Below are 24,715 nucleotides of genomic sequence, written 5' to 3' on the forward strand. Positions count from 1 at the left end.
AGGAGCCACCTCCTGCTGCTGCACTTCTGCCAAAGCTGGTCCAGCCTGGAGTGGGATGCAGTTTTAGCCTTGTGCACATCTTAATAAGTGTTGTCTTGACAACACTGTCAGTGAAGGGTGCCACGAGACTGGTGGAGCTCTGGGAGATGGAGGAGGGAAGAGAACTGGGAGTTTCTGAGCTCATTCCCAGGAAGCCGTATCTGTACGCGCTCTCAGTGGGCTCTGTCTCTCTCTCTCTCCATCTACAGGCAAGGCCCCAGGCTGGTTTGTAGACTGGGTAGAGGTGGATGCCCCATCTCTTGGGAAGTGCATGACTTTTCCCTGTGGCCGCTGGCTGGCAAAGAATGAGGACGACGGCAGCATCGTCAGGGACCTCTTCCACGCAGAGCTTCAGACGAGGCTTTACACACCATGTAGGAACCCTCATGGAAAGGCACCTGGGGCACCCCATAACCTGCTGTCCTAACTCAGCCCCAGATCCTTCTCCACCGTTGACACGGGGCCAAGCCCACCTTGGAGATTCTGTTCAGCTCTCTTGTTCCTCCCTCAAATGTCCTGAGCTCGAGGTGTGTGTGTGTGTGTGTGTGTGTGTGTGTGTGTGTGTGAAAGAGAGAGAGAGAGAGAGACAGAATATTGTGGGCCTAGCCTTGGACCCCCAGAAGGATAATACTAGATGTATTCCAAACTCTACACAATGCTTACTGATGAGAATGATATAGTCTGGCCTCTCTGGGACTCAGTTTTCTCATCTATAAAATAGAGCTAGTGATGCGGAGTGGCTAACATTAAACCAGTGGTCACAAGGAGTGATAACCCACCTTGTCACAATCCTCTTTACCTTCTACCATGCCAGAGAAATTTCTGCTCCGGGATTTTCTGCTGTTGGGGATCAGGGGAGAACTTGAGGGTAAATACTCCCTTCAGGGGAAGGTGGGTAATCCCTGTCATGAAAATGTTCACACCTGATGTTCTTGTGCGCGTAAGTCCTGCTACGTGCTAACACTCAAACTGAAATCAGCCGAACTGTGAAAATCTGTCAGAATTTGCTGAAATCTGAAACCCACACAGAACAGTCAATTTATTTTTCTAGCTAAATAATGAACGCTACTAAAAAAAAAGAAATTTTTTTTTCCTGAACAGCTCAGAATCGAACAGTTTGGATGATCAGTCAAAGTTAGAACCAAGAGGTCATCAGTGTATTTTCTGGTCCAGAAACTGAACTGAAGTGATCTTTCCTCTAGTCAAGGCTTGGACCTAGCCCTTGCCCCAGGAGCTGCCCAAAGTGCAGGTCACTCACCACTTCCAGGAGGAGCGACTGAGTCCTGTGTGCAGGACGCCCATCCCCCTTCCTGCACCTAAACAGACCATGTTTTGTATCTTACCAGTTTGAGACTTTGCATAGTCTGACTGAGTCCACAGTGTCTCCCTGTATATTTGGGAATTGGTTCCAGGATCCTTGCAGGCATCAATAGATGCTCAGGTCTTTTATATGAAACGGCAAATCATTCTAACATAGCCGGTGAATCTTAGACTTGCATTTGCTTTTTTTTAAAAAAAAGGAGTGTGGGGCAGAGAAAGAACTGAAAAGCCCTAGCAAAGAGGAAGGGACCAGATCAGACCCACTTCTGGAGAGTCTCTGGGAGGAGGGAACCCACAGACAAGGAGCTCTGGGGCACCAGGAAGCCACATTCCCAGAGACAATAGAAAACAGCCCTCCAGCTGTTTCAGTCTGGGGTCTAGAAAAGTGTCCATGAACTACCTCACCCTGTGGCTTGTGGGTAGGCAGAAGTAATTTCCTCCAGTTGATCCCAGAAGTAGACTGTAGTTCTGGAGTCAGACTAAGTTTGAGCTCAGGTTCCACCATGTGACTCAGGACAAGTCATTTCCCTCTACAGCTTGCGGCTTTCTCCTCTGGTGAAATGGGCACAATACCACTCCATTGGCATCCTGGGGATTATAGCGCTGTCCAGGCTATAATACTCAGTCTGGCATAGGACAAGTTCCCAGTGGGTGAGATCAGCACCACCGCCGGCATGGATATATCCGTACTTCTTCAGGGAATCCTTTCTAGAACACTGGAGACAGTTCCTCATTTGGAGAAAGTTGGGGTCCCCTAAGAGTAGGCAGCTCTTAAAATGGATGGCCCCCTTTGAGATCCAAGAGCACAAAATAAGGCGTATTTGCTTGTGGACTCCTTTGGGGTTTTAACTTCTTTCCTTCCTTCCTTCCTTCCTTCCTTCCTTCCTTCCTTCCTTCCTTTCTTTCTTCCTCTTCTCCTTCCTTCTCTCCTGTTCTTTGGTAATGTACATGATATATTATGTGTATGGCGTGGTGTATGTACTTGATAGCATAAGTGTGTGTACACATATGTGGCTGCATGTTAAGTTCAGACAATGTTGGGTGTCTCCTCAAATGCTTTGTACCTCTTATTTTTCAAGATCGAGTTTCTCACTAAGCCTGAAGCTCTCATTAATTTTAGGGATCCACCCATCTCTGTTTTAGCCCCCAATGCTGGGGTTACAGGCATGTGACACAGTGCCTAGCTTTTTATGTGGGTCCTGGGAATCCGAATTCATATCCTCATCCTTGCTTGCATGACAGACACCTTATTAACTAAGCCCTCTTCCCAATCTCTCTCTCTCTCCAGCAATCCATAATGAGAATATTTATTCATATACATGTATGCCAAACGTCACAAAAGTTACCTCACTCTGTGTGGTACGCAGTCTTCGTCTCTGTTCAGAATACTGCTGACTGCTCACTAACCTTTTATAACCTGTTAATGAACCTCACCCAGGAGTTGGCACGGTTGTTTTAGATGAACAGTTTCAAACCGCGGTGTAAGGTGTGAATTAGACCCACCCTACAGACAGTCCCAAGAGAAACTGAGGAATTTTTATTAGTCAGTCCCTCAGAGAGCTCCTGGAGAGAAGACTCGAATGGAGACACGTAGGTCTCTTGTCATGGGGCAGCTGCACTAGGAAGTTGCTTGCCAACAGCTCTGATGTGCCAACTCTCCTTAAAGGGTAGACAGTCATGTAGCTACTGAATAGACCCTAGAGAACCCCTCTCCTCCTCCTCCTCCTCCTCCTCCTCCTCCTCCTCCTCCTCCCCTCCTCCTCCTCCTCTTCCTCCTTCCCTTCCTCCTCCTCCTCCTGGCCACTCCCCTATAAGAAACATCTATCAAGCCAGGGCAGCTAGATGAGAGGCCAGGAGTGATGTGGATTGGTTCAAGGGAGCTTGCCAGTTTGGAGCAAGTGAGGGACTAAAAGCAAGGGACAAAATGAGAAGAGAACACTAGTCACTGTAGCCTGGCTTCTGATTGGCAGTTTGCCTCTGAAATCCAAAGCTCTAGGTTAAGGAGAATGGCTAAGCCTTGTGGTGAGTGCACTTCAATGGAAACAAAGGCTCTAAACTAACATCCAGGCCACAGCCATCATCAAGTCAGGTCCTAGATTTGGGCTTGAGCTTTCCAAATTCCATAGTCTATATCTTTCTTCAGTGTGCCATAGTCAATCCACAGTCTGGAGGATCTGGGGCTGTCTCTGGACATAAGAAGTTCCCCATAAAAGGCCACAGAGGCTGTAAAGAACGCGACCTCACCTATGGTGTCTTCTGCTTTCTTTCTGCCACCCTGGCCTGGCCCACTGCCACCCTTCTCAGTTGTCCCCTATGAGATCACCCTCTACACCAGTGACGTCTTCGCGGCCGGCACGGACGCCAACATCTTCATAGTCATCTACGGCTGTGACGCCGTGTGCACCCGGCAGAAGTTCCTGTGCACCAACAAGAGGGAACAGAAACTGTTCTTCGAGAGGAAGTCGGCTTCCCGCTTCATTGTGGAGGTACCCTGCTCCTTGCACTGCCCCAGAGGGGTGGGATCAGAGCAGCCCTTCATTTAGACGGGCCACAGCTAATGGGAGATGAGCAACTTGTTCAGCCTCTCTGAGCCTCCGTATGTCCAGACAGACAGGAGGATGGTAGAGCTAGCCAGACCATTTAGGACAAGTTGTCAGGGTTAAAGGTAATGAGCAGAACTTGGGAGACAGGCATACCAACAGGACATCTTCCTGCTTCTACTACGGGTGTAGAACACCTTCCAGGCAGGTAGGAGCTGGGGTGCTGGATGGTGCAAATCTCTCACAGGGGATTGTGCAAGGCTATGTCTCCTGCTTGGCTTTCAAGCTACAGCCAGTTGGACACAACTGCTATATGTCTTACAGCTTCTGTCAGGTCTGGGCAAGGGGTTCTGTCATCTGATGTTGACTGGGAATGTGCGTTCCAGCACCTTGGCATTCCCACATGTCTGTATGCAGAACAATGCCCATGCTGCCCTCTTCTGTGAGATAGCTTGGGCAGGAGACACAGCAGAAGAGCCCGGACTCTGCCTGCCAGGAGCTTGTTATACAGCTGGGGAGCTCAGACCTTCACACAGGACAGGAAATCTAGTGCTTCTCACCATCACTGGCCCTATGGTTCAGAGGCCCTAACATATGAGATTTATTTATGTTCACTGGACCCTTGTGACAATTCTGTACTTTACTGGCCCTGAGGAAAGAGGAGGGGATTGAGGCACAGTAGAGTTAATGGCTTTCCCCAAACCACACAGCTAGCACGCATGGGAGCCAGAACCAAACCTAGGGGAACTGGCTTTGTCACGTGTGTTCTTATACCCTGTGGTAGGCTCCCAGGTGGATTGAGCTGACCATTGGTGTTCAGAGAAGACAAAGGTCCTGGAGGAGATGGCATAAAGCCAGGCATGGAAGTGGGCACTCCTCAGGACAAGGAGGAAGGTGTTCCTGGGAGGTTACAGCATGCCCAATGGGCCAGGGGTGGAAACAAACACAGCATGGAGCTTGAGGTCACAGGATGAGCCTGGGGTAGCTCAGGAAGAGGGTAGGGATGAAGCCAGCCTGGAAGAGGAGCTAGGAACCTTGGAGTCCTCCACTCCCCGTGTAATGAGGACCAGTAGTGGCATGCCCTTGCATTCCAGTGGGAAACAGACTGTCTAGCTTGTTCTTACCCTCAGCCAGCTGCCGCTCCGAGAATTTAGCTCCCTCCCCAACCCCTCTGGGAGAAGGCAGCTTTGGTGGGAGATCTGCCATGGGAAAAAAATCAGGGCCAATTCAGTCATCTACACAGGTTAACATCTCTCCACACAAGATGGTATGGTGGGTGTATCACAGAGAATGATGTCATTAGTGCCCAGGTTACACCTTAACAGGACTCCTGGGGACTTTCATCAGTGAGGTGTCCATTAGTAGCAGGCAGCTATAATTTGTCAGTTAAGTTGCTGTTCGTTCTTTGTTAACTGTCTGGGTCTTCAGGGAGTGACGGAGCTTGGACAAATAAAAAGACTTTGTCTCCTAGCTTGTCTTTCCTGCCTGCATCTTCTACCTTTCTACTCTTCTCTGGTGGATCCTTGGTTCATCATTCAGTCCACAGCTCACCTTCCCGTCCTCACTCTGGATTGCCTATTAGCAAACTGTTACCCCTCTCTGTGGTCCACCCTGATGGGTCGGCTGGGAGAACCACATTGACAGTTTGGACTCCTGAGCTCATCTGAAATGTCAGCTCTTTTGTAAGCATGCAATAAGGACCAAGTCATTGACTTCACGTGACAGTTCCAAGAGGGTGGCAGTATCACAATCCTATCTCACACATGAGCACCCACAACAAGAAAGGCTTGAAACATACTGAGGTAGTACTACTCATTGTCTTAGTTTGGGTTTTACTGCTGTGAACAGACACCATGACCAAGGATACTCTTATAAGGAAGACATTTAATTGGGACTGGCTTACAGGCTCAGAGGTTCAGTCCATTATCATCAAGGTAGAAGTATGGTAGCATCCAGGCAGACATGGGCCTGGAGGAGCTGAGAGTTCCACCTCTTGTTCTGAAGGCAGCTAGCAGAAGACTGGCTTCAGACAACTAGGATGAGGGTGTTAAAGCCCGTGTCCACATTGACACACCTACTCCAACAAGGCTACACCTCCTAATAGTGCCACTCTCTGGGCTGAGCATATACAAGCCATCACATTCCACTCCCTTGCCCCCATAAGCTTGTTCAAACACATGAGTCTATGGGGGCCATACCTACCCATGGCATAATAAAAGCTACATTTAGTTCAACTTCCAAAGTCCCCATAGTCTACAGCAATCTCAACAATGTTAAGAGACCAAAGATCAAAGTCTCATCTGAGATTCGTCCAATCACTTATCTGTAACCCCCAAAGCAAGACAGAAAACCAGCTGGGCAAACTCCAAACTCTGCATTTCCATGTCTGAGGTCAAAGCGGTCTTTAGATCGCCAACTCCTTTTTCATTTTTTTTGACTGCAACAAACTTTTTTCCCCTGGGCGGGTTTCACTCCCTGTTAGCAGCTTTCCTCAGCAGATAACCCACAGCTCTGGCATCTCAAAAATCTTAGGGTCTCCAAAACAACTTCAATGTTACAGCTTCTTGTTTCAATGTCTGTGATCCACACATGATCTCCTGGGCTCCTCCAAAGGACTAGCGTCACTTCTCCAGCTCTGCCCTCTGTAGGACTCTAGGCTCAGGTTGATCCACTCCACTGTTGCTGCTGTTCTTGGTGATCATGCCATGGTACTGGCATCTCCAATACACTGTGGTCTTCTGCTGCAACTAGGCTTCACCAATAGCCTCTCACAGGCTCTCTTCATGGTGCCAAGCCTCAACTCCTTTGCATGACCCCTTCAGTCCTGGGCCATCAACTGCAACTGAAGCTGCACCTTCACCAATGGCCTTCCATGACCTCACACAGTTTATGGTCCCTTTATACCTTCAAAACTAATACCACCTGGGTGACTTACACATTACCAAGTACAGCTGCAGCACAAGGTTCAACATTGGCTATCTCTGGAACACAGCTTCTTTGTGCTCTAAGAAAACACTTTCCAGAAGATTTCACCTCAGGGATGCTGATCCTTAATCACCACTAATATTTTAGCTCCACCTAACCAGCATCAATTGTCCCAGTAGTTCCTTCTATCCTGGACTCTAACGCCAGAACCACGTGGCCAAAACTGCCGAGTTCTTCTGCTTCTTGTGGCTGGAACATGATCCCCCATTATTATCTTTCCAGCCTCCTGTTTTCCTGTTTCCCTCACTGCCTAAGTTTGGCTGTCCTGGAACTTGCTCTGTAGATTGACCTTGAACTCAGAGATCTGCATGGTTTTGTCTCCTGGCATTAAAGGTGTGTACCACCATCCCTGGACCTAAACTTAGCTGGGTGAGATCTTGCCCCAAAGTCCCACTCCCTTAATCTGTTCTCTCCTAGAACATAGGGTTCAGCTCTATTTCACTTCCTGGTACCCATTTAATACTTGGAGCAAATATTTTATATTTTTCCTTTCTAAGATTGCTACAATTGTTCAAAATGCTCTTTATGTGACCTAACCAGAAAACAAAGTCTCTGGTGGCCTTTCTTTCTTTTTTTTTTTTTTTTTCATGGATATTTGTGAAGTAAGTCTTTTTTTTTATTAGGTATTTAGCTCATTTACATTTCCAATGCTATACCAAAAGTCCCCAATACCCACCCACCTCTGGTGGCCTTTCTTAAGACTTCTTTTGTCAATGCAATTAATATAAATCCCTTTACCTTAGCCTCGGGTAGACTTTTCAGACAAGGGCAGAAAGCAGTCATATTCTTCAAAATACTACAAAACAGTCTCTAGGCCACGTACTGAAATTCTTCTCCACTAAAGCCTCTTGGGCAAGGTTTGCACAATACAAATCACTCTCAGCAACAAAGTTTTCCATATTCTTACTGGGATATCTCATTAAGCCCCATTTAAAGCATTTACCACTTTTCAAATCCAAAGTCTCAAAATCCACATTCTTACAAACAAAAGCATGGTCAGGCCTATCACAGCAATACCCCAGTCCCTGGTACTGTCTCAGTTAGGGTTTTACTGCTGTGAACAGACACCAGGACTAAGGTAACTCTTATAAGGACAACATTTAGTTGGGATGGCTTACAAGTTCAGAGAGGTTCAGTCCATTATCATTAAGGTATGAGAATGGCAGCCTCCAGCCATACGTGGGCCTGGAGGAGCTGAGAGTTCTACCTCTTGTTATGAAGGCTGCTGGCAGAAGACTGGTTTCCAGGCAGCTAGGATGAGGGTGTTAAAGCCCATGTCCACAGTGACACACCTACTCCAACAAGGCTATACCTCCTATTAGTGCCACTCCATGGGCCAAGCATATACAAACAATCACTGCCAGTGAGCATTTCAGCTCCAGAACCTTCTTGGACAATCCCTTCACCCTTCCCAAAGGAGAATGCCAGGACCTTTTCTGATGCCTGTGTCTTCTGGGGCCACCTATAAGGTATTGCTGTGATAGGCCAGCACCCTTGACCAGCAGTCCTTTGAAGGCCTCTTTTCTGTCTATGGTGACACAGACAAGATGGTCCCCTGATGCGAGCAACTAAGTGCTTGCCGTAGGACTAAGTTTACAGAAGAGCCATTGAAGCCACATGTCCCAAAACTTAAAGCCTATGGGACAGTGAAGGAAATAGAAACTCCTAGGTGGAAGATGAGCTGGGGACCCTTTATTTTCTGGCCACTTCAGACGATGAGGTGGTCAGTTGGATGTGGATCACAACCTTCACTTGGGGCATCTGTACTTCTTCCACAGGTAATCATAAGATCTACTAAAAGTCTCTACAACCCTTACATCACCTGGAAGCAATGATCTCTGTTTAGTTAGCTCTGAGTCCTTTGGGCTTCCAAGGCCCCTCAGGACCACTGTGGCCATGGATTCTGTTTTCTGATTCAGAGCAGGGCACAGGTAGTGGGGCATCTCGGGAGGGCAGCAAGATCATGGCAGCTGCAGCATCCTTGTCTATCTATGGAGTAGCAAGGTGCTTGGCCAGGGACTTAGATAAAGAACAGGTGATAAAGAGAGCCATGCTGGCTAGAGAGATAGCTCAGTGGTTCGGTTCACAGAGGCTGAGTTCAATTCCCAACAACCACATAGTGGCTCATGACCATCTGTAATGGGATCCGATGGCCTCTTCTGGTGTGTCTGAAGAGAGCAACAGTGTAGTCATATACATAAAATAAATAAATCAGAGAGAGAGAGAGAGAGGAAGAGAGAGAGAGAGAGAGAGAGAGAGAGAGAGAGAGAATACCATGTTGTGGTTTTTGACCTAGTCATGATCTCACTGGGCTGCCCCAACCCTGGTCCTGGTTTTGGCTGACTAAGACACCATTTTCTGTAATTTTTGGGGGGATAGAATCTGTAGGGTTAGAGAAAAAGAATTATAGAAGTGGAGGGTCTCTTAAGAATTGGAAGATATGGACATTGTCTGACTAGCAAGACAGGGGCATTGGTTGTACCAGATCCTCTCTTCTGAGACCCAACTCAGTTCTCAGAGATTGTGCTACTATGGCATCAAGTAATGGAAGATAGGAAAGGTAACCACTCTGTGGAGAGTCAGACACCTCTGAAAGACCCGAGTGCCTGAGTCAGGACCAACCATGTCCAGACTGAGGGAAGGAAGCATTGGCGTGTCATGTGAAGAGGAGGAGCTTGACCTGGCTGCTCAGGAGAAATGGGTGGAGAACTCATAACACCCAGAAGTTCAGAGGGATTTGAATATGGAGGCCCCAAGGAAGGGCAAGGTGGCCGAAGCCTTTCTACTAACACATGGTGCTTTCTTTACTCTCTGAAGTTAGAAGACGTAGGTGAGATCATAGAAAAAATTCGGATTGGCCATGACAACACAGGCATAAACCCTGGGTGGCACTGCTCCCACGTGGACATCCGCAGGCTCCTCCCTGAGAAAGATGTAAGTTGGAGACGGGTCTTTCTTGGCGCTTCATCTTTTCCAAGATTAAGTTCACAGCAAACCGGCTTGCCGGCTACTTCAGCCTCTGGGGCAGCTAACTAGCTCAAGGCCAATGCAGCATCTCCCAGTGATCCGTGGAAGGAATCTGGCTAGTGGTTCTCAACCTGTGGATCATAACTCCTGTGGACTGGGATGACTGTCTCACTGGGGTCACATATTAGATATGTGACCTGTCAATCAAATCTTTACATTATGATTCATAACAGCCGCAAGATTGCAGTTATGAAGTAGCAACAGAAACAATTTCACCACAACATGGGGATCTGTATTAAAAGGTTGCAGAATTAGCAAGGTTGAGAGCCACTGGTCAAGGACATCTACTCTGGTCTATGTGTCTGCCTCAAAGCAACAGGACCAGCGAGTACCCAGCATGCTCTTGCCCAGAGTCAACTCCAGAGGAAATTTTAACCTGGACAACTTAGAAAACACTAGGAAAATATTGGAAGACAGTAAGCTGTCGCTGACAAGATGGATTTAAAAATGCAGAGACCCCTTTTCACCTACTGGCCCCAAGTATCTGGAAAAGGATTCAGATATTGATTCTTAAATGTGACACAGGAAGTGCAGCCTTCAAAAAACTGACTAACTCCTCCTCCTCCTGTGGTTGTGTGAATCTCTCTGAAATCAGGCTAGAAAGGGTCCCTGTGTCTTCATACTGTGAGGCAACACTTTTTGTCTTTGGCTCCCCCGAGCTTCATCACACTGGGGAGTCACTGGTCTGAGTGGTCCCCTCCTTACAGACCAATTGTCCTCCCTCCTCCTTACCCCAGGGCACAGAAACCTTGACTTTCCCCTGTGATCGATGGCTTGCCACCTCTGAGGATGACAAGAAGACCATCCGAGAACTGGTCCCTTATGACATCTTCACTGAGAAGTATATGAAAGATGGATCCTTAAGACAAGTCTACAAGGAAGTGGAGGAGCCTCTGGACAGTAAGTGTGTGTGTGTGTGTGTGTGTGTGTGTGTGTGTGTGTGTGTGTGTTGGGGCAGGGGGAGGAGCAGTGGCCTTTGCTGCACAGAAAGTTTCAGGACCACAACCCTCCTCACGGAGTGCCCATCTCTGCCAGGTTGAGCCTCCTCACATAGGAGGAATGGTCTATGCTATCCACTGGGCAATGGAGGCTCACAGAGGTTACATAACTTGCCAAGATGGCGGGCCAGTCTTCAGATTCTGGCCTGTTTCCCTGTTTGTGCTCAAATTCCTTCTACAGCATGATACATCCCAGATTCAAACCCACTGCCTGGATTACCCTGCTCTTGGCTTTCTGCTGCTCAGTTCATTTGGCCACTAGTGGGTGTGGTATGACCCTCTCTGTTCTTGCTGGACAGTCTAGGCTGGAGTGTAGCTCAGGGGGAGAGTATTTGCCTAACATATGAGCACCTGGTTCAAAACCCTGTCCTGTAGAGGATTTGTTTTTAAGAAGGAAAACAAGGTAGACTCTCCTGGCAAGGCCTGTCTCCGGGGTTAGGTCCAGGTTCTGGGTTTGTCCGAAGTCTCAGGGTTTTGTTTTCTGCATCTGCTAGTCACTGCCCTCCATAGCTGTTATTTCTCTGCAGGACTTGAATCATCCTGACCACCCACTTCTCCTGCTTTCTTCCTGCCTTTGGTCTGAGTGACATCATCAAACTCTGGTTAACTCCTTAAATAGTCTGCTTAATGTAGGTCCTTTCTGTGCCTGCGGCATTAAAGTTTCACTCCCCAGCTTTTTCCCCTCACTACCTTGTGGGCACATGTGTGTACATGCGCAGCACACGCATGTATATGTGCAGCACATGTGTCCTCTTTCTTTACCACATGGATAGCACTTACCAGCCACTCGGCTCTGGTAATCAAGTAAGCTTTACTATTCGATAATCAGTGTCAGTGACAGAAGCTTCTACCACGGATAATCTGCAAAAATGTCCATGGTCCCCCCCCCCCCCCCGTCACCAAACAGGGAAGTCTACACAGATCATAGAAGCTCCAAAAACTTGAAACCTAACCCAAACTTACAGTGTTATAGTTTTGGAAAAACTGGAGTAAAATCCAGGATTCCAGTAAAAATCAAGATGAAGCTGGTAGGGGTGGGACACAGATCTTTCTGCTTATGAGAGTTAAAGGACAAGGGATGGATACGCTTTTTTCCTCTTTATGTAAAACAGTGGCAGTCCCTGCTTTCCTTTAACTGAGCCATCTCTCTCTACCCACATTCCTTTCTTCACAATTTCTTTGCTATCAGTCAGGGAAATGTATTTTTTTTTTCCTATTTGGACCACAGATGGACACCCGGGCCTGCTGTTTTCAACATCACTCTTGGGATGTTCTGTATAAACTGTGCTCCACAGAACCCACTCCGAGGTTTCTAAGGAAACACCTCTTTCCTGACAAGCTGTGTGTGTGGCCGGGGTGGGACAGGAGGGAGGAGGATCCAGAAATAGCTGGTTCCTGCATACCCGCCTTGCTCAGCATCGAGAAGCTGAATCGGGTTTTCTTAATTACCAAAGGACCAGAGAAAGCAGCAGGAGGTGGAGTGGGGGTGTTAGAAGATCATTCGTCTAGGTCTGGGACAAGGGAGCCTAGAAGAGGCATTTCTGACAGGTCCACCCACCTGTGATCATTTCACATGTGCAACAGGCTCCAAGGCTGCCAGGAGTTGGGGGGGGGAGCGCGTGGCGGGGGGGGGGGACGGCAGGGAGAGGCCAGTCATCAACTGTTGTGTCTAAGCTGTGACAAGACTGCTAATGTTACCCCACGTTGGTGTTGGCCCGACAGACTTGGGTAATGCTGCCTCTTTTAAGCAACAGAGACAATTTCATTATCAGTTACCGAGGCCCATGATATGCCAGCGGCTGCTGCTGCGCCAAGCTGAGCAGGATGGACTGGCCCCCAATTCTCGGCTGTATCAGAGGACACACATCTAACCATCAAGTCTCACGAAACAACCAGGAGCTTTGTAGAGTGAGGGAGAATGAGCTATGAAGTCAAGGAGGGTTTGGAGAAGGTAAAGGATACAGAAGCAACCAAGTTCCACTTAGTTGTGTGAGTTTGTGATCCTGGGACCTAGTCCCAGTGGAGGTTGCCATTCGGTGACAGGTGTTGGAAATTTGAATCACAGAGACCTGGGTTGAAGATACAGACTCAGGAGGTCAAGGAAGACAAAGGTAGGTTGTGCAAAATGAGGACAGAAGGGTCAAGGTGGTGCTGAAGGGTTCAGCAGCCATGGGCTGTGTAGATGAGGGACTCACGAAAGCCAGAAAGAGGCATGGTGCTGTGGGACCCAGAGGAAAAGCCGACTCATCAGGAACCATAAGGGGTGTAAACACGCCCCAAACTGTGGTTATAAGCGGTCCACAGCACACTGATTTGTTACACTGACTTAGCAGTAGCTGGGGGCCCACTTCCAGGGCTTAGGAGCAAAGCTTTTCTTGGTCACTGTAGGAAAAAGAATCTCCTTCTAAGTCTTGTAAGTTCCTCCCCTGGGTTCACAGGAATGGCTCTTAGTCCAGGATAGGTACCATGCCACCCTAGTTCTCCTGCCATGCAGTGCCATTGTGCTCTGGGTCTGTGCCAACACTTAGGCCACGTCTCTGGGTGGCTAAGAACAGCACTCAGGAACCTCCACCTAATTTCCAAGCACCACTCTGAAAGTGTCCTTTCCATCCTTTTCCCCTGGACTTCCCAGGGCAAAGGGGTACAGGGAGGGAAGGGGCAAAGCCTTCCCAGCATCTGTAGAAGCACGTAAAGGACTTGCTTGTCCACGGGGCTGGAGGCTGGGGAGGCAGCTGTCTGATTCTTCCTTGCTGAGTCACAGCATCAGAGCAAAGCCAAGACCACACCCAGGATCTTTGTATACTAGTCACCCTGATACTCGGCCCCTTCCCAGGCACCACGGGAACAAAGGAGAAGTTCTCAGTCACTGTGGTTGGGGGGCCGGGCGCGGGGAAGAGTTTCCCTGGGGATACTGGGGCAATGTGAGTGGTACCATTGGGCTGAAGAACAAATCAAAATGAGGAAGGATGATGATGATTTGAAAACTACTGCACACACAGCCAATCCGGTTAGAAGAAGTGGTGTAGCTGGACGCCAAGGCTTTGCGTTGCCAGGATCACAGCATAAAGACTCGGTGGTCATAGCGAAGACATTCTTAGGGCAATCTCCTTGGACTAACTCGAATGGGTCAATGGGTTAAGGGGCAATCCCAAAGCCCCCATCTTTTGGTTCTCTGAGAGCCTCCTGAGTCCTGATCTGAGGGGTGACATCTGACTGAAGCCCACACACAGGGTACAGCTGACCACGCATAGCCAAGCAGTGGAAGAAAAATGCAGTGGCTTCAGGGCCTGGACCAAACCTTTGTATGCCTACCAACCCCTCTCCCTTGATCTAATGAGCTTCAACCCTTCTCTTCCCTCTGTCTGTCTGTCTTTCCGTCCGTCCAACTTGATGGGCAGTTGTGCTGTACTCGGTGCAGATCTTCACAGGGAATGTTCCTGGGGCAGGGACAGATGCCAAGGTCTACATCACCATCTACGGAGACCTCGGGGACACAGGGGAACGATACCTTGGCAAGTCAGAGAACCGCACCAACAAGTTTGAGAAAGGAACGGTAGGAGAGACACACTGAAAGCCACAACTTTTGGAATTCTGTGGGGCAAGGCGCATCCTCCTGGGGGCTTTTGACATTGCTTTTCCTATGCAAGCACAGATTGTCCCCTTCTCTAGCCAATGTACTTCTCTGGGTCCTGAATATGGGGTGGGGTGGGGTAGAGTGGAAGTTAGGCCCCAGCTCTAGCTTATGGGAATGGGCTCTTCAGAAAGCCTGCTCGGTGTGGATTGTTCATGCATGAGAACATCGAGGCCACAAAGTGGCAGGGGATAGCCTGAAAAAGACTAGATTGGGGGCCTGAAAGCCTGGCTCTGCCTTCAGTTCCTTGTCTAACTCAACTTTGCTGACTTTAGTTTCCCTGTCTCAAGGATGAGTCAATATAAATCGGCTGGAGTGTGTTGTGCAGAACTGAGGCCCTCGATATAAATAATACTGGGGAACAGAGGGGACCCTCACTCACATGTAGACTCACCTTGACCTTGCCTGTCTATTGAGAGCCTTGCATGCTCTCTATTAAGGTCTATGACTATAAAAAAGGCTTGAAAGGCATGTAACCAATCAGCATTGGCAGCCCTTCTAGCTCTGATATGCTGTGCTTGACAAGAAGGACCAAGTTTGTCCAAAACTTCCCTTCTGTGTGGCTCTCCCAGCACAGCTCCTCCCTCCCCTGTGTGCTGCCCCACCCTTCACTCCATCCCCAGCCCCTTTCCTTCCTCTCCATGTACCTAAGTCTACCAGAAACTCCACAGGCCAGGGGATCGCCAAAGAGAAGGGCCATGGAATTGATCCTGCTGCTGTCTTGCCAGTGGCCATGCGTGCATAGGAATCCACACATGTCCCAAGGGCCTAACTCAGCCAGACAGACCCTTTTATACTGACCCACCTGACACTGGTGAGGAGGGAATTAGCTGTGGGACCAGTAGCAGGTGTCCGGTAAGTGGATCTGTAATGCCTGGTGACCCCATGGGATCCAGGAGCCCCAACCTGGCTGCTGGATCCTCAGAAGGCCCCCATGTCCCAGCACTCTTACTAACCATATGGATAGAGACCATCGGTCTTTGACTTCACTGCTTCTGAATCAGGAATAACAACATGATTCCCAATTAGACTTCTGCACTGAGAAAGAGGAAATACACAGCAGCATATCAGGGAAGATAATTTTCAAGCCTCTCTCTGTCTGTCTCTGTCTGTCTCTGTCTCTCTCTCTGTCTCTCTCTCTCTCTGTCTCTCTCTCTCTGTCTCTCTCTCTCTGTCTCTGTCTCTCTCTCTCTCTCTCTCACATACACACACACACACACACACACACACACAGAGCACAAGAGATGAAGCTGTTCACTGCCCAGGTAGAGTGCTTTAGAAGAGAACTTATCTTGCTCTTTTTCATTTAGGAAAAGTAGATAGCCAAAATGGATCCCTGTGATGTCCCTGGCTCTAGACCAGGAATGTGTTATGTTTTGTACCCAGACGCTGGGCTCAGATCGCCTGAATTAGACACTGGTTCTAATACTAATTGGTTATGTAATCTTGGGCAACTTACTTAATATCTCTGTGTCTCATAAAATAGTTTTGAGTGACTGTGAAAGCCAGCTGAGTTAAAGCGTGAGATACCCAACTGAGCCTAGTTTGCTGGCCATGCTGGGCCTCGTTAAGGCTTGGGAGAGCATCCTTGCCCCCACCTCCCATGGATGACTACTGTTGACATCTGGAAAATGCATTGGTGTAATGGTAGTGTGCCTCATGTGGCTAGTGGATAAACTTTTGTCCATGCCAGAGTCTGGCAAATAATAGGTGCTCAACAAGTACAGAGAATAAATGATTATATATATATATATATATATATATATATATATAAAATGATGCCACCTATTCTCTAAGTTAAGAGCATACACACACACACACACACACACACACACACACACACACACACCGCTATAAGAAGTCTGCCCTATCACATTTTCTTTGTTTCTACTAGTTTTATTGTTTGGAGTTTTTGCTGGTTCATTTGTTTTTTTGTTTTGTTGGGGCCTTTTTAGATAGGCCCAGGTTGACCCAGAACTCACTATGTGCCTTGAGCTAGCCTGAAACTCATGACAGTTCTCCTGCCTCAGGCATGGGCCACCATGCGCAGCCTCTGGTTTTGTTTCTCCACAAGAGCTGAAACCTCATCTGGCCTCATCACTAACCGTGAATCCCCGAGTCCATTGCTGAAGATCTGGAAGCTTCCGTTTCTCTAGCCACTTGCTCTGGGGGTCAGGAGTCATTTTTGATGCCACCGTTCTTACCAGCAACCTCTCCCTGCCTACATCAAATGAGTTGCCTGGTCTGAGAGGCTCCCCATTAGACTTCTCCATCGCTATCAGCCCTTCCTCATCTGCCTGTGTATAGAACCAAACCAGGTCTCCAGATGGTACCACCAGCCCACCCAATGCTAATAGAACACTACCTTAACTCGATCCCCTCAGGGACAGACACACAAATCATGGCCATCACCTGCATCTGCCATGGTTATTTGCAGACTTTCAGGACCTGCCCTACACAGCCTGCCTACCACGTTCCCAGCAGGCCACTGAGAGCATTTAAAGGGTAGCCACACCCTCTTCTCCTTTCTAGGTGTTTTCTTTGTACTTGGGTTCGTGTGCCACAGAAGTACAAAACAGTGCTGCTGTGATAGAGTTTTCCCCTTTTACCTAAAAGCCACAGCAGTGTCTAAAACATCTCATTTGACCTTTTACATTTAATGGAACTCAGGGGAAATCTTTCTACACCAAGGTAACTTAAATGGAGATGGAGCTGGCTCATCTCTGTAACAGAGAATGTTGTCCCAAAATCACTCTGCTGCCCCCAAAGGGGCAAGGTCCCAGATGGCTTCTGATTTCCCTCCGTGAGATCTGGCCTGCTCCACATGTTACGATCTTCCTTTAACACAGAGGCAGTCAAGTTGAGGGTGTGCTCAGTTTGACTTTAATCGGTTCAGTGGCTGAAGATTCTGACTAACAGACCTGGGCCAGCATTCCTCATTCACACTGAACAGAGCCTTCAAATATTTCACACTGTTCATGAGACATTTTCTCCCAAACACCCATAGGTTCATGCCAAGAGAGATCCAGGCACAGGCAGCCTTACCCCGTGAGATCACGAAGCAGTGTCCTACGTGAGTGGACTGTATAGCAAGGCCATTGAGGAAGCAAGTCTTGAACTTGAACAATGAACATTGATCTTTGGGATTGAGTTTTAGAAGGGATCTCCAGCTGGGAATGGCCATTCAAACCAGGAAGTTAGGAGATGGGGTTCGAGGGCTTAAAGTGAGGTCCCCTGCCAAGCCCTCATATTTGGACCCTCCAGGCTGACACCTTCATCATTGAGGCCGCTGACCTGGGTGTCATCTACAAGATCAAGCTCCGCCATGACAACACCAAGTGGTGCGCTGACTGGTATGTGGAGAAGGTGGAAATCTGGAATGACACTAATGAGGATGAGTTTCTCTTCCTGTGTGGGCGCTGGCTGTCCCTGAAGAAGGAAGACGGGCGGCTGGAGAGGCTCTTCTATGAGAAGGTACCACCAGGGGCTACTGGGCCCTCCATGCGGCCACAGCCTGTAGGCATCTTTACACTCAAGGGAGATTACACTCAAGGGAGATCCTTGGAGCAGATGTCAGCACTGTAATGAATGAGCCCGGGCTGCGCTTTTCCTTGCAGGAGTACACTGGAGACCGCAGTAGCAACTGCAGCAGCCCTGCTGACTTCTGGGAGATCGCCCTGAGTTCCAAGATGGCAGACGTGGACATCGACACGGTGACAGGACCTATGGTTGACTATGTTCAGGATGGCCCTGGTAAGCAAAGCAGGGGGCTCTTTAGAAAATGAGCAGGCACAGGAAAAGGGCTTCCAGCTATTCTTAGACAGGCCGTTGCTATAGCCCCACAGCTACTGATGAAGCGGGCCTAAAGCTTTGTACTCTGTGGGGTTTACACTTACAACAGTGAAGTAAGCAGGCAGAGAGAAGCCCCCCTACAGATGAAGCAATGGATCAAGTTGTGGTGATGGTCCCCTTAATCCACCAGAAGGATATTGTCCTAAACTCTGCCCTCACCCTGACTCTCAGAACATGAGTTCTAGCCAGGGGACCCGGGACAACCCAACAGAAAGCAGGGATAACAGTGGGAATCTCTCATGTGTCTGATACCCGAAGTCTAACGTAGTATGTTCCTCGGTGCAGGAGAGAGCTGCTCATTTGGGGACTGACAATCCATTTCTGGTTCTGACACTAAAACCAGCTTTGGATACGTCAGCCTGGTGGCCTTTGTGTTTGCTTCCACATGAAGCACTGTCCTTGAGAGATCCGTTTCGTCAATCGTATTTCTGAGATAAGGCAGTTCTATGTTCATTTTTTGAACATGTGAAAGTTCTTCCTTCTTAGATTTAAGAGTGTGACCAGCTCACCATCACCCTCCAGGACAGCATGACGTAGGTCTATGGGGTCACAGAGGTGGACACTCTGTCCACATTCCACCTTCTTAGTGTGTGAAAAGTGACAGGACCCACAAAGTGGCTGTCCTTAGCAGAGGCCTGCGATCACCTGTGGGGATCTCAGGCGAGTTAAACAGCTGCTGGCTCAGAGTGCGGTGCCGGTGACTCCAGCCAGGAGAGGCTGCTCTGAATCACTTTCAGAGAGATACAGATGGCATAACCTAGGCCGTCGACAGCAGGGCACTGACTCCTGTCAGCTGAGATGACAGGCCGGGAGAAGGGTTCTTGACTTATTCATTCCTAACTGCAAATGACAGTGACCTGGACACTGTGGCCTAAACAACTTCAGCATTTTCCTAGTGCATAAAAATTTCAAAGTCCATCTAGAGCGAATTCAACAGCTCCAGGCTGCCCAGAGAGCTGTTCCCTCTAGAAACCTTATATAAAGCTCCTACCCTAAAGGCTACCCAAGGTAACCTTCCAAGATGAGAGCTGAAGTGCCGGCCCTCACATCCACATCCCAAGAAGTTTGAACAAATAGGGTACTCCTTCCAGGAGAGTCAGACCCTTAAAACAATTACCCCCGAATCCCACCCAGCACTCACTGGCTTACCTATCAGAAGGAAAATGAATTCTTATTGAGCATCTAGAGTCTAAGCTACGTGACCTGAACAAGCTTGTTTGCTGAACAAACGAATCTAGTTTGGTTTAGAAATAGATGCCCCGAGGACTTCCCTCCGCTGAGATACAGGTACGATACACTTTGACCAGTAGTCCCCAGTTTCTGTTTTCTGCCAGACCTCCCTTCTCAACAGTGGTCAGTGTTTTGAGCATGGAACCCCCCCCCCCAAGACCTGGTGAGATGTTGTTCTTAATCTTCCTTGCCTGGGAGAGAAAAATTCAAGTAAGATAACTGGCAAAGAAGGCTTTCAGAAGCCTGACACTCCAAGGGACACAAGGACACTCTCTTTAGTCTTCCATTGGGCATTACAAACGAACTCATCCCTGTAGAGTAGACAGGCATCACCATGAACGAACTTGCAGCCTATCTAGATGGCTTTTTTTGCACTTGGTCTCTAAAGAAGCAAGGAAGGAGAAGACCCTTGAGGGCCCTCCCAAGGTCATTACAAGTCCCTCAAACCCGATACCTTTGCCCGGCCGGCCTTTCGTGAAGTTAACCCCCACGATCTCTTGCAGTGATTCCTTACTACGTGTCAGTGACCACCGGGAAACACAAGGAGGCAGCCACTGATAGCCGTGCCTTTGTCTTGCTCATTGGGGAAGATGATGAATGCACCAACCGCATCTGGCTGGACTATCCCCAGGGGAAGCGAGGCTTCAGCTGTGGCTCTGTGGAGGAGTTCTACGTTGGGGGCTTAGATGTGGGCATCATCAAGAAAATAGAGGTGCTGGCCCTGGGTTCCCATGATGCTTACTCTCCCCGGGGAGTGAAAAAAAAAACTGGTCAACACATAGGGTGGGGAACTGTGGACAGACAGAACAATGACCTGGAGCCCCTCTGAGTTAGAGGCAGATCTCCAGCCTCCATCATCAGATCTCCAGCTTCCACCATCAGTGGGTGGGGTTGCCTCAGGTTCCTCACTTCTGCCCATTCAGTAGAGATAGATACCCTGTGTACCCATTTTCTCATGGTTGTATAACATGTTACCATCAAATTAGTAACTGAAAACAACTCAGGTGCATGCTGTCCTGGGTCAGGAGTCTGGTTGGGACTTCTCAAGGCCTCCTGAGGTAAACACAAAGTGTAGCTAGGCCTGTGATATTCTCTTGAGCCTCTGTCCCTCTCCAAGCCTACTAGCTGTTGGCCAGACCCAGTTTTTTGCTGTTGTAGGAGCGAGGCCTTCAGTTCCTGTCAGTCCCTGCCTATGGCACTCACCAAAACCTGTCCATGTCCTTCAATCAGGCCAGTAGGAGACAAGGTCTCTTGATTCAAATGTCTCTGCCTTCTTCCATCCCTAACACCCAGGGTCTCTTTTAAAGAGCTCACCTGATGAGGTCAGACCCACCAAGGTCATGTTTTGATTAACCCTGTGAGATCTCCTCTCCTCTGTGGAAGGTTCCCTGGCCAGCGAGTGTCCAGCATATTGAGAGGAAAGGCTGGGGGTGAGAGTGCAAGGCAGGGAGAGGACACTGAGGAGGGAAGGCTTTTGTCTCAGCTCTGCCGAGATTCTCACAGGGATTCTGTGCCTCGCAGCTGGGCCACGATGGAGCCTCCCCTGAGAGCTGCTGGCTGGTGGAGGAGCTGTGCTTGGCGGTGCCTACCCAGGGTACCAAGTACACATTACGCTGCAACTGTTGGCTTGCCAAGGACCGAGGCGATGGTGTCACCTCCCGTGTCTTTGACCTCCTGGACGCCATGGTTGTGAATATTGGGAAGAAGGTATGTATGTGCCCTGCAAGTGGAAGACATAGGGAAGATGAAGGGGAAGAGGATAGGAGAGTTATCACTACATACTGACAGAAACTAGCCTGGAAAGATGGTTAGACTTACTTATCTCAAACTAGGAGACTGTTCTCTTTTAGTTCACTTCTGTATGACATTCGAGAAGTCTCCTGGTCTCTCTGGGCCTTAGTCTTGTCCTACATCATGCGCAAATAACATTTCTCTTCATTGTGTGTTCTGTGCTCAGTCTTGGCCAAAAGTAATGAGATCATTCACTGTCCCTAGAGAGCTTTAGATGGTATCAGCTCTGCCCAGATGTGTACTATTGTTGCTCTGTCCATATGTGCACCATCATTGCTCTGCCCAGATGTGTACCATTGTTGCTCTGTCCAGATGTGCACCATCATTGCTCTGCCCAGATGTGTACCATTGTTGCTCTGTTCAGATGTGCACCTTCATTGCTCTACCCAGATGTGCATGTTCTCTGCACCCCCAGCATAGCAACAGGGCAAAGGACACCAGAGACCGAGGGCCTCTAGATCTCACAGTATAGCAGAGCTGGTTATGTGAGACCCTTGTATCTAGAAAAACCAAGAAGGCAAGAGCTTCACTTGGTGTCTAGTGGGTCACATGAATTGTATAATCTCAAAGGTCGGTCTAGTGCCAGACAGGAAGCAGAAGGCAGCTCGTACAAAGACAAACATCTAGTTGGTGATCCAGAGGCCTCCTGGTCACCTGACCCTGTATTCTCTTTCTCCTTCACGAGCTTTGGAGCCAACAGCAGCTCAGTTCCATTCAATCAGGCCACCTATCAAGGTCAAGGCCAAGCAGCCCTGGCTGTCCTGTGATGGGAGCTGCAAGAAGGGCTGTACTCTGCGCTGTAAGATCGTTCATGGGAAATTGTGACTGTGCCTGCCCCTCCCCAGCAGGGGAGTCAGTGGTTGGGACATTCTGCAGCAGACTTCTCCCTCTGTGGCCGGTGGATGATGGATAGTATGGGTAAACCTACTGCTTATCCTGGGCTTCTCTGCCCTGACCCACTTCCCAGCCGCTGTGTGCCTTTGAGCCACTCCCTGAAGCACACCACACCCTGTGCAACTGCAGCTCCTCCCAGCTCAGTCTGAGAAAATGCATGTCTATATTGGGCTATTCACAGAGCAAAGAGCACAGGCTAGCCATTGTATAAACTGCAGGGCCCTTTGGACTGGTGTCTCTCCAGGATGTCAACCAGAGTGACAGAAATCCTGCTTCCATCTATCATTTGGAAACATGCCAATTATGTAAAAGGACATGTGTCTGTATATAGAAGGAATGAGGGACACAGAGAACACAGGGGCCTGGCCTCAGAAGCTGCTCTCTTCAGGTCACCAGCAACCTCACTTTGACTTTTCTATTTTTCATGTCTGTATGAATAAGAGCAAGAAAGGGACAGGTATCTGCCTGTTGCCAGTAACTCCCCCAGTCCTACCTGGCCATTCTCCACTGTAATGTCCTGTGCTCCACTGTGAGCCAAGCTCTCAGGCTACTCCTAACCCTGTCCTGACTGGGGGAAGAGTCCGGGACCGTATACACAATCTCCTGTCTGGAACAGCGACCAGGGCATGACCACAATCACCATGTGACACACACAGTTCATGATCCGAAGCTCCCTGAAGACCATGACAATTGGCCAGTTGCTCGGGTGAGACAGAATGTGGCAGTTTTGCCATTTTTCCACGTCACCCCAACTCACAGAGCTACTAGCGGGTCTGTGGGTATCTGTTAAGAAAGGATGAATTAAAAACTCAGGACCCCAGGATGTTGCACATAGGTGACCCCTCCATACAAGGCCACCTCTTAAGAAGAGCCTCCAAAGGGCCTTACCTCAGAGACTCAGGGAGGGGAAGCTCTGCCCTCCCTTCAGGGCCTGCAGGTAAAGGGAATCTGGTCCTTTGTAAACACAATCCGAACCTAAAGTAGAAACTAGGTGAACAGGTAATTAATTGCCCACTTTATTATGTGGCTTGGGGCAGAACTCTAAACCCCCCTCAACCCCTCCCCACCAGGGCATTCTCTGCTCACAGACATCAGGAGTGAACTATCTGTGGCAGGAAGTTGGGGGCACTCAGGGCCACTGAAGCATCCTCTCATGTCTGGCCTTACCGTGCACACAGTGCCATACAATATACTTGGCACCATACCATATAAATAGTGCCGTACTATGTACTTGTATGGCTATTATACACATGGTACCATACCATATGCTCTCATAGCTCTACTACACACATGGCAGGCCCAGCACCAGCAGCAACTATATGTGAGTCACCTGGGTATCTCATGAGTCTACAAGTAGTATCTTCACATCGCTCCACAGAGGGAGTTAAGGATAGAGCTGGGCCATTGGACCCAGGTAAAAATCTAGCAGAAGGCAGACCTGGATTTAGATGGAGCCCTAGATGCTCCTGAGTCCACAGTTCCACCTTCACTTGGGCACATGTGACAGGCTCCCATCATATGCAATGTCTCTGCCAAACCCCACTGACTGCGTCACCGTGGCGGACATGTGCACCTCCTCGGACATGTGCAGCCAACGGTGCCAGATTCCACTCAGAGCTTTAGGGCATGGAGAGCATGTCTCTCCTCCCTAGGGTCACTGAGATGCGTTGAGTGGTTTGGTTGGCAGGGCTGGGGTCAGAAACTCGCCCCTTTCATGGCAGGTGCTTTATGAAATGACAGTATGGACTGGTGATGTGGTCGGTGGAGGTACTGACTCCAATATCTTCATGACCCTCTATGGCATCAACGGGAGCACAGAAGAGGTGCAGTTGGACAAGAAGAAGGCCAGGTACCCAGAGGGAGCCTGACCCCTTACCCTGCTCACACCCGACCTCCACCCAACTCTGTTCTCAGCCAGATTGGCTGTTCCCCTCACTGTACTCCATAAGGGCTCCTAGCTGCCTTCCATTTGTTGCTCTTTCCTAACACTTTTCTTGTTCAAGAGTAAGAGTAAATATCCCTCCTCTGGGAAGCATTCCTTAAGTACCAATGCCCATAGCATTTTTTTTTTTGTCCTCTAAAATAAATTTACCAGCTTGGTGTGGTGAGGCATGCCTTTAGTCTCAGTACTCTGAAGGCAGAGGCAGGCAGATCTGAGTACAAGGTCAACCTGGTCCACAGAGCCAGTTCCAGGACAGCCAGGACTACAAAGAGAAACCCTGTATCAGAAAACCAAAAGCTACTTATTTTTATTTTATGTATGTGAGTGCTTCATCTACATACACATTTGTGTATCACTCACTTGGGTGCCTAGTCCCCATGGAGGCCAGAAGAGGGCATTGGACATCCTAAGACTGGAGTTACAGATAGATATGAGCTGCCATGTGGACTCTGTGAATGGAACCCTG

At 48.9% G+C, this 24,715-nt stretch overlaps 1 protein-coding gene across 2 annotated transcripts in view; it reads left to right on the forward strand.

The window, feature by feature from the left end:
• Loxhd1 (lipoxygenase homology domains 1) overlaps positions 1–24,715 on the forward strand; it is a 161,275-nt gene that overhangs the window by 103,016 nt on the left and 33,544 nt on the right. For both annotated transcript variants that reach the window (NM_172834.3, XM_006526434.1), the window contains 10 exons: positions 249–413; positions 3,664–3,845; positions 9,702–9,818; positions 10,649–10,811; positions 14,308–14,462; positions 17,805–18,014; positions 18,158–18,293; positions 20,126–20,334; positions 21,144–21,329; positions 24,029–24,156. In NM_172834.3, coding sequence (NP_766422.2) covers positions 249–413; positions 3,664–3,845; positions 9,702–9,818; positions 10,649–10,811; positions 14,308–14,462; positions 17,805–18,014; positions 18,158–18,293; positions 20,126–20,334; positions 21,144–21,329; positions 24,029–24,156 — 1,651 coding nt within the window. The remainder of the gene's footprint in view (positions 1–248; positions 414–3,663; positions 3,846–9,701; positions 9,819–10,648; positions 10,812–14,307; positions 14,463–17,804; positions 18,015–18,157; positions 18,294–20,125; positions 20,335–21,143; positions 21,330–24,028; positions 24,157–24,715) is intronic.

Source organism: Mus musculus, chromosome 18 (assembly GCF_000001635.26).
Source record: "Mus musculus strain C57BL/6J chromosome 18, GRCm38.p6 C57BL/6J".
Classification (NCBI taxonomy): domain Eukaryota; kingdom Metazoa; phylum Chordata; class Mammalia; order Rodentia; family Muridae; genus Mus; species Mus musculus.